At 40.3% G+C, this 17,370-nt stretch overlaps 1 protein-coding gene across 9 annotated transcripts in view; it reads left to right on the forward strand.

The window, feature by feature from the left end:
* Positions 1-17,370, forward strand: part of FSIP1 (fibrous sheath interacting protein 1) — a 210,666-nt gene that overhangs the window by 174,561 nt on the left and 18,735 nt on the right. For all 9 annotated transcript variants that reach the window (XM_086321953.1, XM_086321952.1, XM_086321965.1 and 6 more), the window contains one exon: positions 14,285-14,795. In XM_086321953.1, coding sequence (XP_086178079.1) covers positions 14,285-14,795 — 511 coding nt within the window. The remainder of the gene's footprint in view (positions 1-14,284; positions 14,796-17,370) is intronic.

Below are 17,370 nucleotides of genomic sequence, written 5' to 3' on the forward strand. Positions count from 1 at the left end.
CCCCATCCCCCCCAGCAGAAAGATAGCATGCAGCCTAAGAACACTTCACTTGGGGGCACTTTACCAAATGGAATGTCAACAGCTGTGGGAAAACAACACGGAGAAAGGATGCTGGAGATGCATTTAAGAAGAGGACAAATGCCACGTATTTGCACAACTTGCCCAGCACTTTGTGTTGATCCATTAGTAACTGCTGACAAGAAAGGGTTTGCTTCTGCTTAACTCTCTTTCGAGCCTGGTCTTGAACTCTGCCCACCCAGAATGAAGGCAGATCTCCCTTGTCTTGGCAGTGAATGTGACTTTGTACGGAACACCATTCCATGGCCACTTTTACAGCTTGTGTTGGTCATTTTCTGTTTATCTTGACACTCAAACCTCAGCTGTCTCGCCTTGGCTCCAGTTCATATTCTCCCTCCAGCTTCGCTATCTCTGACTGCCCCGGGCAAATGTCCTCCTTTGAGCTGATCCCTCAGGCAGTGCTGTACTGTGGCAGTAGGAACCAGCTTTAAGCCATAAACCCCAAGGATCCCAAAGCATTACTTTGCCTCCTGTGACCTTGACAGTGCTGGCCATAGTTCGGCAATGTCTGTGCCCAGCCAGCTCTGCCTTGCAAGCCTCTGACCAGTTTGTAGAGATTGGGGCGGAGCTGCTGCCCCACTGCTCCCAGGCTGATCCTGCGCAGCTCAAGCTGCCACTTCCAGAGCCCTGCCCAGACTTGGAAGCTGTGGCTTATTGTGACTGTCTCAGTCTGGAGAAGCAGAGCCTGAAATTTACAAGCTGTCACTTAATTGACTATAGTAGCACCAGAAAAGCGGAAGTGGGTGGGGGCAATAAAGCTGGCCACAGCACGTATAGTTAGTTGATTGTTTCATCTTGAGGGATGTCTTCAGAGGGGATCCATATGGGGGCTACATATTAGGGCAGTCCTCCCAGAGGAAGGAAGGGAAAGGATTTTATTCACTGGTTCTCCACTCTTGGTCAAAATCTACTCTAAGGGCCAACTAATTTGCACAAGTGTGGAAGTGGCCAGCTGAGCATCTCCTGCCTTATTAGCAAGTCACAACTCAGCCTCAGGAGGACAGCCTTGGATGAGTGGCTAGAGGGGCGCGGTGTGCCTGAGGGTGACAGGAGGGGTGTGGCAGTGGCATCAATAGCATGCCTGAATCTGTAGCTGTGGGGGCACACAAGCCTTGTTAGATCCGCTCCGCCCCGCTTCAGGCAGGTGCACAGCTCCCAATGATGGATAAACTGAATACAGTCATACTGGAGCATTTTAATGCCAGTGCAACTTGGTTCCTGGGCTTGTCCGTGCTGCTAGGAAACTTCTTGTATATTCAAGGAAATAGTTTTCCTTTCCAGTTCCCAGGGTTGGGGCATCTCTCTGAGGGATGTCACATGTGTGGGTTGTGTTATGGAACCAAACTCGAGTCTGCTCTCTGGGGCACAGTAAAGCCAACTGATTGACAGCAGGTTGTGATAAAGGAAAGTGAAGTGTTCACTATACGGCATCAAGCAAACAGTCTGGGGCAACTTGTGCTTAGAAGACCTGAACTCCCCACAGACATTCAGGGAAAGATTTTTTAAAGGCAGAGTGAGGGAGGGGGTTTGTGGGGTATGTGATCCGCTCGTGGACCTTCTTCTGACTGGTTGGAGGGGAGGTAATAGGAAGTCACCATCATCAATCTTCTGATTACAGTCAGTCTGAGATCTTTGCTTGTGTCAAAGTACAGTTCACGTCTTCTACCTGGTGGGGGCATCGGCACCTGCAAAACCGCTCTAAGGACGTGGCTCAGAATATTATATTGACTTTGTTTAATGGCTAAACTATTACTGTTTGGTCCTGTTTGACTGTTTTCTTTTGCCTTTGCATTTTTTTTCCCACTTATCTGATTAAACTTAAACTTTGACTAAAGTTTTTCTACAGACAGAAGACCTGCAGAGGACATGGGGGAGGGAAGGCTGTCTGGGAAGGCTGCAAAGGGTCCTGCTTGGTGACCGGTGGGGTCCAACTGAGTGTTCTCTTTGCTTGGGGCTTTCTAGATAATACTGCCATAATGAAATCCTTCACAGCAAAAGGCAGAAGAGCTGTTCTCGGAGCAGCTGATGAATGTGGCACTGATGGCCGCTCTCTCTGGAAAGCAAAAGTCCTCTTGGTCAGAGCCTGTAGGCTTTGTTCAACCCATTGACAGGCCGTGTGAGGCGGCCAGGTGCTACGTTTAGGGCCATGCTGTATCTCCACTTGTTTCAGCACCCCTAGAGATAGCCTCCTTTGTGGTCTTGTAGGCTGGGCGTGAGTGGTGGTCAGTTATCCTCCTCAACACCTGTTGGATATACCCCCCTGACCTTATAGGAGTGCTTGTTTGGGATGGTCCTGTACTGACTGCAGCATTTCTGCCTGCAGGCTAGCCTAGAGAGCGCATGTTGAAGATCCCAGAGACAGGGTTCTAAGATCACCTTCTCCTTAATGGGAAGTTTAGATGATGTCAAGAGAAGTATTTAAAGTTTTAGGGAGGCAGCCCTGTGGGCATACAGAGGTTCTTTAGGTTCTTGTTTTTTGGGCTTTTTTTTTTTTCATTGGAGTTATGGCACCCCACTCCAGTACTCTTGCCTGGAAAATCCATGGACGGAGGAGCCTGGTAGGCTGCAGTCCATGGGGTCGCTAAGAGTCAGACACGACTGAGCAACTTCACTTTCACTTTTCACTTTCATGCATTGGAGAAGGAAATGGCAACGCACTCCAGTGTTCTTGCCTGGAGAATCCCAGGGACGGGGGAGCCTGGTGGGCTGCCGTCTATGGGGTCGCACAGAGTCGGACACGACTGAAGCGACTTAGCAGCAGCAGAGTTGATTAACAATGTTAGTTTCACATGTACAGGTTTCATCAAAGTAATTCAGTTATGCATGCATCTATTCTTTTTCCATTTAGGTTATTACAGAGTATTGAGCAGAGTTCCCTGTGCTATATAGTAGGTCCTTATTGGTTATCTATTTTGATGATACCAAATTTCTCTAACTTGACTCAAGTCCCAGCTGACCTCTGACAAAAGGGTGAGGCTTGATCTGGACTCTGGCCCACATTTAAGCGTTTAAGTAGGTAGTGGCCGTCTTGACTTCTGACCCCATCATGACCTCCTCTGACCCAACTTATCTCTACATAGTAAAGATAAACTTCAAACTGAGAGTAGAGAAAACCATGCAAATGATTTTCACAACTGTTACTGTGCAATAAATCAGCAATCTTGCCTAGCAGTGAGACATGGTTGTTTTAAAAGTGACATGCAGGATTTATTTCTCCAGGGAGTGGGGAGTGGGTGGGTGGTCCAGCCCCCTATGACCAGAAAAAAATGCGTTGTGTGCAGGCTTGTCCACCTCATTGCCAACAACGTCCTGGTTAAGCTTTGTTTTGCTGGGAAAATGTAGGGCAGGAGTGCCAGGCTCTTTCCAGCTGTGGAGTTGTATCCCAAGCCTTGTTTCTGCAAAGAAAGTGACAGATGTGTTAAAGAGGGGCCATTCCAATGTCTTGCTCAGTGCAAAGGGAATCTGATTGACGTGGATCTACTGTTTCTATCCTAGAAAATAGCAACTGCTGACAATCCTAAAATGATAGTTTTCCCCCAGAATGGAAAGATGAGAGCTCCCTTTCCCCATCATTGTTTTATGAACCAAAGTTGTGAAGTCGATCTAGCTCTCCATCTGCACCCTTCTGACTATGTCCCCAACTAAAGCTCAGTTCCTGGCCCCTTTTCAAATTGGAGGAATGGAGAATCCCATACCTTGGTTCTAGCTCCTCCCATCCATGCCCACCCTTCCTTTATACACTGGGATTCTGCTGGCATCCCACCCTTCTCATCCTCTTAGAAACAGAAAGCCTGATTTCATGGAGAGCAGCTCTGGTACCAAGGCTGGGAAAAAACCATCACTGAGCGCTCAGGGGCACAGCAGCCTTTCATCGAGCAAACACATCAGGCAAACCCTCTCAGGCCCTGCCTCGCCCAGCCATTTGGGGAAGATAGGTGGCCTGGGCAAGGGCAGTGTCCTGTGCTACATAGTTCCTTTGACATGCAGGCCTTGCGTCAAATCAGGCTTCCAACACCACTGCAACATTCATGAACTCACTTCGGAACCACTTGTCTTGACCTGTTTCACTCTCTGTGTTATTCTGTCCACAGATTCTCCGGCTTCTGACCTGAGGGCTGACTCATTTTCCTGTTTACAACCTTGCCTCAGCCCTCATTCCTAATGTTTTACATAGTTTCTCTGGCAATGACCTTTGCTTTTCTTTTAACTAGAGTTCAGATTCTCCTCTGGCCGGACTACTTCTGAGTATTCTGGGTGAAAATATGCCAGATCTTGCTTGGTCCCCAGGACCTTTGTGACCTCCTGAAGAGTGTTGTACCTGCCAGACTTGCCTCTATGCAGTTGGGGCAGTCTCAGTGTAAGAGAGAAAGAGGGAGGAATAGGAGAAAGAGGAAAGGAGCTAAGGGGAAAGGGAAAGGGAAGTCGCTCAGTCATGTGTGACTCTGCGACCCCGTGGACTGCAGCCTACCAGGCTCCTCCGTCCATGGGATTTTCCAGGCAAGAGTACTGGAATGGGGTGATGAATAAGTTCATTCCTTCTGTGAATTCCTTGGCACTGCATCCTGGTTGATGCAGACATTAAACAGAATACTAATCACTTACCCTCACCATTTTTTTAGACTTTACTCTTAAGAGCCTCAACTAGTGATATAACTCTATTGAGCCTATGTGAGCAGATTGGTGGTATGTCAACTTGCAAATGCTGTTCTGTAGTCCAACTATAAGTCTTACTATTCTATCCCAAGTGATTATTTTCTGACAAGTAATTCTGCTTTTATATCTCAGTGAGCTATTCAATGAATGCTCAGACTGAATGAGATTGGTGAAGTTCAGCAACACCTTGATTCTTAATCCTTTATACTTTATTAAATGTCAGGTCCCTTCTATTGTTTATTTACTTAATAGCAATTTCAAAAGTTGCACAATGATCAATAGATCCCTCTCTGCTCATGCCTTCTTCTTTGGGAAATACCCCTTACCCCAAAACATGGACTTGAATGGCCAAGTTCATACCATGTGACCCTCACCACAGGTGATTGGACGAGTGGTTGAACACTTGAAACTGACATGGGTCAGTCTGTCACCTGGTCAATGACCAACTCAGTTATCTTGCTTAAAAATTTGAGCTAATGGACATAAAGACCATGGTCAGTCATTGGTGGGTGTTAGACTCAACATCATGTCGAGTGCAGGCAAGAGTTAATTCATGCTACCTGGTCAAACTGAGGTTGTGAGAGAGCAGAAACCATTAATAAACAGAGAAAGCTCATTTGGAGAGAGGAGGTTGGATCGAACAAGCAGTTGAGACCACAGGGACTTAGTAAGAGAACAAGATGAAGAAGATGACTTTGGTTCCTGGGGGCTTCTCAGCTCCAGACCCCAAGAGGCCTGTTGATAGTTCATTTCCTGCTTGTTGATGACTTCAGCAAACCATCCATGAGATGACTTCTTAGATCTTTCATCAATACTCACCTCTACTGCCTGAATAAAGAGTTTTCCAGGCAAGCAAAAGCTAAAGGATTAGTTCATCATTCCCTACCTTGTTTTTTTGAGATAAGGATTTCTGTTCCTTGTGGCTAAAAACCTTTGATTACACCACTACTTAGGTGTTGCCAGCAATGGCTGCAACAAAGAGTTGTAAACTTATATATTGGTAATTAAGCAAAAGGTGGAATGTTTTCTAGTTGCTTCTTTTAAAGTAGAACTTGATGTCATTTAAAGCTGTTTACATCCATACTCTTGCTGTTAATCATTTAGGATGTTCCAGTTTTCCACCCTTTTCTCATTTGTGATCATTGTATTGGCTTTATAGGGTGTGTCTTCAGGAACTTAACATTGTGGGCGGGAAAATGCACATCAGACATAAGCTTACATCAAAGGACAAAATTGCCTTTGCTAGTTTATAATGCTTGACTTTCTGGTTATCTGCACCAGAGATGTAATCTTGATTGCCTTGTCAATAAATCCAGTGTGAAATGAGTAGAGATTTTTATGGCTGGGGAAATCCAGTTACAGAGCATAGTATGGGAGGCAGGGATGAGGGTGAGGTAATCCACAGTCTGTGATCCCTCTCCAGCAATTACAAGTTGCACTCCCCATCAGATTGAGCTCCTACATCAAACTGGTGTTTGTATGGGTGGAGAAGTGTAAACAGTGGGCACCCTGGGAATGGAGCTGAGGTTGTCTTTTTTTTTTCCTCCCTGAAATGAACTGAAGGAGAGGACACTGTATAAATCTGGGAAAGATACTAAGCTAGTGTGGGTAATAAAGTCCAAAGTTAAGTGAAATAATCTACAGGAAGAGTTTTTAATATCTGAGGGAATGGACTGAAGAATGAAGCTCAGTTTGGAAAAGGACATGTAGAGAATGGTAGAGGGAGAACTCATTTATAGTGAGAGGCTGTGTAGCCTGGTAGTTGAATATGTAGGCGGACCCAAACTACTTGGATTCAAGTTCCACTACTTACTAGTTGTATGCCCAAGGACAGTTTTCTTAATTTCTTATTGCTTTAGTTCTTCATCTATAAAATGGGAATAGCAATAGTATCTACATAGATTTGTTATGAAGATTTAAGGAATTGATACATGTAAGGTGCATAGGGCAGTATTGGCCCAAAGTAGGTGCTTAGTGAATGCTGGTTATTATTCTGTAAGACATCACCTGGGGTGCCAACAAGACCAGCAAGATGCGTGAGAACTAAGACCACAAGTGGTCTGTAGTATTTTTTTTCTAAGGAGAAAATCGAATACATTTACTCATTGACTCTGGAGTGTGTCTGTTTTGACTAAAACAAGAAAGAAGATCCATAAAAAGGTTACTAAAATGAGGATGGGAAAAGAGGGGCTTTCATAGAAGGAGAGAAAATAGATTGGGCTCTGGTCTGGAAAAATGAAGACTGAAATGCTCTATGGTGAATTTCATAAAGGACAGGAATAGCATGAATAAATAACTTGTTTATGAAATACTGGAAAATTAGAGCTGGCATGAAAGATGAATACTTTGAGGTGAGGACTTGAACAGATGGTTACTTGACTGTGCTTGCACAGTGAGTCATTCAGCTAATGGAGCTCATTAGGTCAGAGTTTCAAAGCAAACTGGATGAAGGATATGGATTATGGCCCCTGCACTATCAAGGGTCATCAGGGATATTTGTTATAAGACCCAGTTTAGTCCCATTCAGCATTTGTAAATAACTTATATTAATGTAGTACTTAGCCATTTCAAAAACTCAGCAGCCTTAATTCATTTGATTCCCACAGTACTGATTTACTGAGCTTAGATCGTGGGCAAGGTTCTGCAGAGAATCAAAAGATGAGAAAGATGGCTTGTGATGGCTTGTGTTGTGTCTGATATAATTACCACTACGAAACACTGTGATGAATTTAATTTAATCTGCAGGCTTAATATACTTGGTTCACTTTTACTTATAATGTTTTGAGACTAGAGGATTTTTCATTATTTTTTGAGTTCAAGATTGGTATTGTGAAGAAATTCAAGAAATACAAGTTCTCTTTTTGTGATATTTTGTCTTCATAAATTCTATCCAGGTCATATTCTGAGGTACAATTGAACATCTCATATTTGTTTTTAATTTTGGAGTAGTTATTCACAGAAAGCACTTTTGTAGCTGAAAGTTAATGCAGAGTTCTTCAGTTCCCTATTTCATAGCTGCATGAAATGGGTCCTTAAGTGACATGAACAAGGTGGGAAAGCTTTGACTAAAGCCCAAGTTCTAGTCTTCTAGGTTTTCTTTCCCATCAAACTGCTTCTCCCAGAGGATCAGGGTGATTGTAGTTGAGCTTATTTATCTGTGTGTATTTGTGTGTGTGTGTGTATTTGTGTGTGTGTGTGTGTGTGTGTGTGTATTTGTATATGCACGTGCTTAGTTACTTCAGTCATGTCCAACTCTTTGCAACCCTGTTGACTGTAGCCTGTCAAGCTTCTCTGTCCATGGGATTCTCCAGGCAAGAATACTGGAGTGGATAGCCATGCCCTCCTCCACATTTCTGTGCTTTATCTTGGAGCACTCAGGAGTAAATGTACTATGGACCCAGTGAGGCTTAAGCTCCAGAGCCCCTTTCTTGTATGAACCTTGAGTGGGGAGAGGAAGCTAGATTGTAATCAGGAAACATTTCTATATGAGCATTTTTGGTAAATGATCTAAAGAGATAACATAAGAGATGAACTTGATTTTCCAAGCCTCCATTAAGTTGCTGTGATCTTTTCACATTCTAAAGAAAAAGAAACTCACTCTTGTACCTATTTTCTATTTGTATTTTTGTATTGTTTTTCTTAAAGAAGTACCTTTCCCCTGCTACAAGATTATATAAATTTCAGGCTCCTTGAAATCTGGATAGGCTTCTGATACCCAAAGATATAGCTGGTTGACATAAGACAAACACCAACAGACATAAAATGAGAAATTGACAGTAACACAATAATAGTAGGAGACTTTCACACCCCACTCGCACCAAGAGACAGATCATCAAAACAGAAAATTAATAGGAAACACAAGTCTTAATATAAATAGTGATGACCAGGGTAACCAAAAATTGTGATTTGACTGTTTTGGTAAAATGGTAGGAAAGAGAAGGGATATTTGAAGTAACAAAGTTCAATCTTTGGCTACTGTTAAAATAAGTCAGCATATAATTGATGTAATAATTATTACAATTATTACAATTATAATTGATGTAATAATACGATGCTACTGTAATAATACAGTAGCATTGTATGATTGATATGAAATGTGAGGTATTGACACAAAACTGATCAATTAGGAAAGAAAACTATTAAGAAACAGTATGAAGTCAATGGCAGGAGAAAACTTCTAAGGAATTAAAAGGGGTTGACTCTGAAAAACAAAACTAAAGAGTGGGGACACAGGGGACAAGGAGCTACCATATTTGCTTAAACATTTAAACAGTTATTTCTTTAGCATTTTATTACTTTGAGAAAATTTAAAGTAACTTAAAACATAAAAATAAAAGTGCTATTCAAAATTTTAAATAAAATTAAAAATAATAATTTGAAATATTAAAATGAAATTCCAACCAGCTCTTTTTTTCCTTGTATAATATTTTTAATTTTATTTTAAATATTTTATTAAAGGATAATTGCTTTACAGAATTTTGCTGTTTTCTGTCAGACCTCAACATGAATCAGCCACAGGTATACATATATTCCCTATGTTTTGAAATGCCCTCCCATCTCCCTCCCCATCCCACCCCTCTCTGTTGATACAGAGCCCCTGTTTGAGTTTCCTGAGCCATACAGCAAATTCCCGTTGGCTATCTATTTTACATATGATAATGTAAGTTTCCATGTTACTCTTTCCATACATCTCACCCTCTCCTCCCCTCTCTTCATGTCCATATTCTCTATGTCTGTTTCTCCACTGCTGCCCTGTAAATAAATTCTTCAGTACTATTTTTCTAGATTCCATATATGTGCGTTAGAATATGATATTTGTCTTTCTGACTCACTTCACTCTGTATAATAGGTTCTAGGTTCATCCACCCCGTTAGAACTGACTCAAATGCATTCCTTTTTATGGTTGAGTTATATTCCATTGTGTATATGTACCACAATTTCTTTATCCATTCATCTGTCAATGGACATCTAGGTTGCTTCCATGTTCTAGCTATTGTAAAAAGTGCTGCAGTGAACAATGGGATACATGTGTCTTTTTCAATTTTGGTTTCCTCAGGGTATATGCCTATGAGTGGGATTGCTGGGTCATATGGTGGTTTTATTCCTAGTTTTTTAAGGAATCTCCATACCATCTTCCATAAGGGCTCTCTCTATTAATTTACATTCCCACCAACAGTGCAAGAGCATTCCTTTTTCTCCACACCCTCTCCAGCATTTATTGTTTGTAGACTTTTTGATAATGGCCATTCTGACTGGTGTGAGGTGATATCTCATTGTGGTTTTGATTTGCATAAGGGATTGGGGGCAGGAGGAGAAGGGGATGAAAGAGGATGAGATGGCTGGATGGCATCACTGACTCGAGGGGCATGAGTCTGAGTGAACTCCAGGAGTTGGTGATGGACAGGGAGGCCTGGCGTGCTGCGATTCATGGGGTCACAAAGAGTCAAACACGACTGAGTGTCTGAACTGAACTGAACTGAATAATGAGCGATGTTGAGCATCATTTCATGTGTTAGCCATCTGTATGTCTTCTTTGCAGAAATGTCTGTTTAGGTCTTTTTCCCACTTTTTGATTGGGTTGTTTGTTTTTCTGGCATTGAGTTGCATGAGCTGCTTGTATATTTTGGAAATTAATCCTTTGTCAGATGTTTCATTTGCTATTATTTTCTCCCATTCTGAGGGTTGTCTTTTAACCTTGCTTATAGTTTTCTTTGCTGTGCAAAAGCTTTTACATTAATCAGGTTCCACTTGTTTACTTCTGTTTTTATTTCCTTTACTCTAGGAGGTGGGTCATAGAGGATCTTGCTTTGATTTATGTCATTGAGTGTTCTGCCTGTGTTTCCTCTAAGAGTTTTATAGTTTCTGGTCTTGTATTTAGGTCTTTAATCCATTTTGAGTTTATCTTTGTGTATGGTGTTAGGAAGTGTTCTAATTTCATTCTTTTACATGTAGTTGTCCAGTTTTTCCAGCACCATTTATTGACGAGGCTGTGTTTGCCCCATTGTGTATTCTTGCCTCCTTTGTCAAATATAAGCTACCCATAGGTGCATGGGTTTATTTCTGGGCTTTCTATCTCATTCCATTGGTCTATATTTCTGTTTTTGTGCCAATACCATAGTGTCTTGAGGACTGTAGCTTTGTAGTATAATCTGAAGTCAGGAATGTTGATTCCTCCAGCTCCATTCTTTATTCTCAAGACTGCTTTGGCTATATGGGGTCTTTTGTGTTTCCATATGAATTGTGAAATTTTTTGTTCTAGTTCTGTGAAAAATGTCATTGGTAATTGGATAGGGATCTATCTCATTGAATCTGTAGATTACATTTGGTAGTATAGTCATTTTCACAATATTGATTCTCCTACCCAGGAACTTGGAATATCTCTCCGTTTATGTCATCTTTGATTTCTTCCAACAGTATCTTATAATTTTCTGTGTACAGTTCTTTTGTCTCCTTAGGTAAATTTATTCCTAGATATTTAATTCTTTTTGTTGAATGGGATTGATTCTTTAATGTCTCTTTCTGATTTTTCATTGTTACTATATAGAAATGCAAGTGATTTCTGTCTGTTGACTTTGTATCCTGCAACTTTGCTAAATTCACTGATTAGCTCTAGTAATTTTCTGATACTTTCTTTAGGCTTTTCTATGTACAGTATCATGTCATCTGCAAACAGTGAGAGCTTTACTTCTTCTTTTCTGATCTGGATTCCTTTTATTTCTTTTTCTTCTCTGAATGCTGTAGCTAGGACTTCCAGAACTATGTTGAATAATAGTGGTGAAAGTGGACACCCTTGTCTTGTTCCTGATCTTAGGGGGAATGCTTTCAGTATGTCATAATTGAGAATAATGTTTGCTGTAGCCTTATCATATATGGCCTTTACTATGGTGAGGTAGGTTCCTTCTATGCCCATTTTTTGAAGAGTTTTAATCATAAATGGGTGCTGAATTTTGTCAAAGGCTTTTTCTGCATCTGTTGAGATTATGGTATGGTTTCTAACCTTTTGATTTGTTAAGGTAGTATATCACATTGATTGATTTGTGTAGATTGAAGAAACCTTGCATTCCTGGAATAAACCCAATTTGATCATGGTGTATGAGCTTTTTGATGTGTTGCTGAATTTTGTTTGCTAAAATTTTGTTGAGGGTTTTTGCATCTATGTTCATCAGTGATATTGGGCTGTAGTTTTCTTTTTTTGTGTTGTCTTTGTCTGGTTTTGGTATCAGGGTAATGGTGGCCTCATAGAATAAGTTTGGAAGTGTTCCTTTCTTCTGCAGTTTTTTGAAACAGCTTTAGAAGGAGAGGCATTAGCTGTTCTCTAAATGTTTGATAGAATTATCCTGTGAAGCCATCTAGTCCTAGGCTTTTGTTTTTTGGGAGATTTTTGATCACAGCTCCAATTTCAGTGCTTGTAAGTAGTATTGTATAGTATCCTTTCTTGTACAACTTTTTTTGTTTGTCATAGAGTTAATAAATATATTATTTTCTTTTGCTTATTTTTCTGTAATCTCTCTGAAAAACTACCTTTCCTTTCTTTTCATATAGCTTCTTGTTTTTTCAGAGTTCACAATTATTTTTCCTTTGACTTAATTTTCTGTGTATCTAGCTAAATAAATCTTTGGAACTTCTAAGCATTTATCCTATCAATATTATTTTGGGACGTGGTCAAACATATCAGATAATCTACGAATTTTCCACCGCCCCCTTTTTTATTTCCTCCCAGAGACCTCCTTCCATATTCCTTCACCCTCTTGCTCCAGGATGGACTGATTTTATTCTAAGGTCTGGAAATTTCATATGTTAAGCCTTTGGTTTGATGTTTGCTGAGGATAACAATCAGTGGACCATTTCTAAATCCTAGCGAATTGTTTATGCATTGCAAGGAATTTTATATAAGCAGTTTTTGAAGGTGTATTTTAGTTATCTGGTATCATATAAGGACTGCTTTCATTTTCTAGCTGTCTAGCTTCACATAGTTGGGTGAAGGAAATGCTGCTAGTAATGGATAAAGTACTACATCTGGATACCTGAAATGTCTAGTGATTAAAAGTAGGATTTGCTAATACATGATACAACTCTTTTTTTTCTTTAGAAAAGCTACAACTCCTATTTTTTTTTGTCATGCACATTAGCCTTAAGGTGAAATACCTGAATTTTGAATCCCAGATGATTATTAAGAATATATTCCCAGATAATTTCTTGTTACTTTTAAACTCTTAATGGTACTTGCCAGTATGAAACTTGGTTTTTAATATATGGAAGTTAAATATAATTTTAAAACATGATATATTTTAAAAGCACGATATGAAGTTCTTTTTACATGCTACTTTTTGTTAGCTACATTAGAGGCATTACACAGTTATGGGGAATTAACTATACTAGTTCCATGATAGCTCCCCACCAATACTTTGTAAATGCAGAATATTCGGTTAATTCTTACTGTGTACTACAGATTAGACCAATAACATTGTTTTACTTTATTGAAGTAAAAGTTAAAGTCGTTACAAGTCATGATTAGGTTTTCTTGTGGGGACTTCTTGTTGTCAGATAATTCACTCCCCTGTAAAGGAGGATTAATGTTATCATAGATAATCTACTATGTAAATCAGGTACAGTGCTAATTCTTTAAAGAAGGAGAATTTTTTTCAGTGTCTTTCAGTATATTTCAATCATGTTCCTTTCCAATCATTGTTGCAATTCAGGTGGCATGCTGTTCAGTTGAATTCTTGTAGAACACATAGCTCTATAATTTTGTTTGATTAATTTTGTTTCCTGAGAACATTACTGGAAGAGAAAAAAAATGTTTTGAAATCTTTACTATCTTGTTTGAAACAATCAATCCTGATAATGTTTACAAACAGAGATAAATGATCAAATCCTCCTCCCAGAGTGCACTGCTGTTGGGATGCCCCTGGCCTCTGTCTAGACCTGTAGCACTGAAGCCACTGCACATCTCAGGATGCATCACCCCCTCTCCCTTCCTTCTCTGTCTTCCGTAGTATTGTCCACTGAAAGCTGTAGACAGACATAGGAGTGGTGAATCCCCAGGGGCAGGTTAATCCACCCTGTTTGCCTGAGTTAAGGAATTGGGTGGTGATAGGGTTCATACCCAGAAATGGAGGAAACAGAGAAACACCAACTAGATATTGTGGCAGAATTTCTTGCTTTCTATCAAAGAAGTGGTTACTTACTAACCCTGCTTGATGCCCCAAGACTTAAAAAATTGAAGGGTTTTTCTAATATCTTCATTTCAGCCCAAGGTTATTACTATATGTGAAGTGTTAGTGGTTAGTTTGGTGCAGTAATTTGTTTCCATCAGTGTCATGGGACTTTTCCTGGATTTTGGTATGTGTGATTGATTCTAAGCTTCTTCTCTAAGTGTGTTGTACATTTCCCCTGCAATTTTGAATGGCTTAAAATGAATGATTGTACTATTTGGGTGTTTTGTGTAAAGGATTTTCTGTTACTTGCATTTATATTGTATTACTGAAAGCTTACCAAAGATAAATGTGTTTACTCATTCAACTAACTGAAAACTTTTGGTTTGTCTTATCAGTTAGATTCAACATCACTTCTCTCTGAGGAACAGTTAAGGTGTCTTCTGGATGAATGCTCGTTCAAACAAAAATCCACAGTTAGACTGTCTCCAGAACAAGAAGAGAAAGACATTGAGGATGTGATACCTGAGTTCCCCCAACTTTCTGGATCTAGTCTCTCTGAGTCATTAAACAGGTCAAAAACAAAGGTTAGAAGCACTGAAGTGGAGGACATAAATGTGCCCAGGAATGTAGAATGTGCAACATCCAGAGGCTACTTTCTCACCAAAGCCTTGACTGGGCATCACATGTCACCAGCTCTTCTCCTTGAAGCAGAGAATGTGAAATGCCTTCAGTTTTCTGAGGACAAGGTTATTAGTGATGCAGAAGACTACTTTATGTCTAAGACTCTGGGCATCGGGAGACTGAAAAGGCCCTCTTTCTTGGACGATCCGCTGTATGGCATCAGTGTGAGCCTTTCATCTGAAGACCAACATGTGAAACTCAGCCCTCCAGAGAAACTCAAACCAGGTGAGGCTTGGAGAATACGCTGAAAATAATCTTTACTAAAACCTCAATATAAAGGTAATACAGTTCAAAATATAGTAGGATAAGGAGGTATCCTTGAATGTCACAGATGGGTCAATTAAGAGCATGCTAACATAAGAACATATTTTTTAATGTTTCTATCAGATCATTGTTGGGATTAGTACTTTTACAAAATACGTTATTTTTAATAACTAATGCCATTATTAGTTATGGTAGTTATGGTTATCCAGAAAGCAGTGTTGATTTCAGAAGAAAAGAGAAATTAGTTTGAATGGCTACAAATAATTTGAGTAGATTTGCTTAGTATTTTAGCTTCCAGATATCAGTGGTGAATATTTGTTCCAAGGAATGAATTCGTGGAATGCTGTGTATCATTGTGGTTTTGTTAGTTTTGGTATACAAACTTCCCCTCCCAGCTACTTGTATATTGTCAGGGTTTTTTTTTTTTTTTTTTTGATCGAGTGTTGCATCTTACCAATGGTACAAAATACCAATACTACGGGCAGTTTTTTGGATATAAACAAATATTCAATTACTTATGTTACAGGTCTAACATGGTCTGTGTTATATTTGTTGAGTTTATAAACTCAAACTTTGAAGTTAAATAGCTTCAACTTTTGCTCTCATGTAGGTTAAAATATATTTCCTATTACCTATTAAATCTATAATCTATTAATTCTGAACTAACTCCTTAGCCCTGTATTTCTAACTGCCATCTGGATATGAACTCAAACTAATTTCCTCATCCTTCCCTCTCAACTCAGATTTTCCTCTTGACTTCCATTTCCTCAATCACCCAGGCTTAAAATGTGAGTCATCATTGATTCTTCCCTTTGCCTCGCTTCCCACTTCCAGTCTTCAAATCTTGTTTGTTCTGCTTCTGCACTGTCTCCCATGTCCATCACTCCCTTGCTGTTCCTGCCCTCTCAGCTGGATCAGTGCAGGAACCTGATCAGGTATGCCTGCTCTGCTGTCTCTTCTCCTGCCATTGTCAGCCACCTAAACTTATTCCCCCAAAGTACAACTTTGATGAACATACTCTCCAGCTCAAAAAGCTTCCATGGCTCTCCTCTGTCTGTTAATGAAATTTGCATTCCTTTACTTGCTGTTCAAGGCCTTCAGAATCTGACCTGAAGTTGTCTTCATAACCAGTCTCTATGTAGTGCCTTAAATGTTATTCAGGTTATATAGCTAATTTGGGCTCAGGAGGTACAGTGCTCTCTATGTTGCTCAAGTCTATTTCTTCTCAGGAATGTGCAGGTGTACCTTCAATGGTAGTTGAATTCTAACCCCAGCCTGTCAATGTAACCTTCCCTGCTCCTCTCTTTTAAAAGTTTTACTTCTCTTCTGAATGTCCAAGGGTATCAGTCCCCTATCACATCATTTTATACACAGTCTCACATTGTTAGGCACACACACCCATATACTCTTCCTTAGAACTATGTAACCTTTTTGAGGACAGAGGTCCTATCTTCTGATTCATTGTTAAATCTTCTCTGATGTCCAACGTGCTGCCTTACATCAGTTCAGTTCAGTTGAGTTGCTCAGTCGTATCTGACTGTTTGCGACCCCATGAATCGCAGCACGCCAGGCCTCCCTGTCCATCACCAACTCCCAGAGTTCACTCAGACTCACGTCCATGGAGTCAGTGATGCCATCCAGCCATCTCATCCTCTGTCATCCCCTTCTCCTCCTGCCCCCAATCCCTCCCAGCATCAGAGTCTTTTCCAATGAGTCAACTCTTCGAATGAGGTGGCCAAAGTCCTGGAGTTTCAGCTTTAGCATCATTCCTTCCAAAGAAATCCCAAGGCTGATCTCCTTCAGAATGGACTGGTTGGATCTCCTTACAGTCCAAGGGACTCTCAAGAGTCTAAATCAAGTGCCTGTTTAATAAATAAAGGAATTTAAATTATCCAGGTTTAGACGTGTGAGTGCGTGCTAGGTTGCTTCAGTCATGTCCGACTCTTTGAGACACTGTGGACTGTAGCCCATCTGGCTCCAGGAATTCTCCAGGCAAGAATACTGGAGTAGGTTGCTGTATCCTCCTCCAGGTGATCTTCCCAACCCAGGGATCAAACTCACCTCTCTTACATCTCCTGCGTTGACAGGCAGGTTCTTTACCATTAGCACCATCTGGGAATCCCTAGTTTTAGTATAATACACTGAAAATGCAGTTCAAATTTATTCTTTGCATTATGAATGAAAGCACGTGGTATTGCTTAAGAATTATGCAAGCCTGATATTCTATATAAAGATTTGGAACTTTTTTCTTTTTTCTTTTTTTAGTGAAATTCCACAAACTATACTCTTTTTACCTAGCAACAGAGTTTACTTACAACAGATAATTCAGTTAAATGAGTGTGGGCTGTCTTCTCCCACTAACCTTCTTCACTTAACAAATAGACTGTAAAAACTTTGTTCTACTCTAAAATTGCAGTGTATTTTTCTCTTTGGACAAAAAGGTTTTATTAGGAAGAAAGTATTGGGATTTCTTTTTTGTCAACTGTAATCAAAACTTATTCAGGTGGGTATGATGATTTATTGTGTATGGGGTCTC

The sequence above is a fragment of the Bos grunniens genome, chromosome 10, assembly GCF_055505025.1.
Source record: "Bos grunniens cultivar Pamir isolate PY7600 chromosome 10, Bosgru_T2T1.0, whole genome shotgun sequence".
Classification (NCBI taxonomy): domain Eukaryota; kingdom Metazoa; phylum Chordata; class Mammalia; order Artiodactyla; family Bovidae; genus Bos; species Bos grunniens.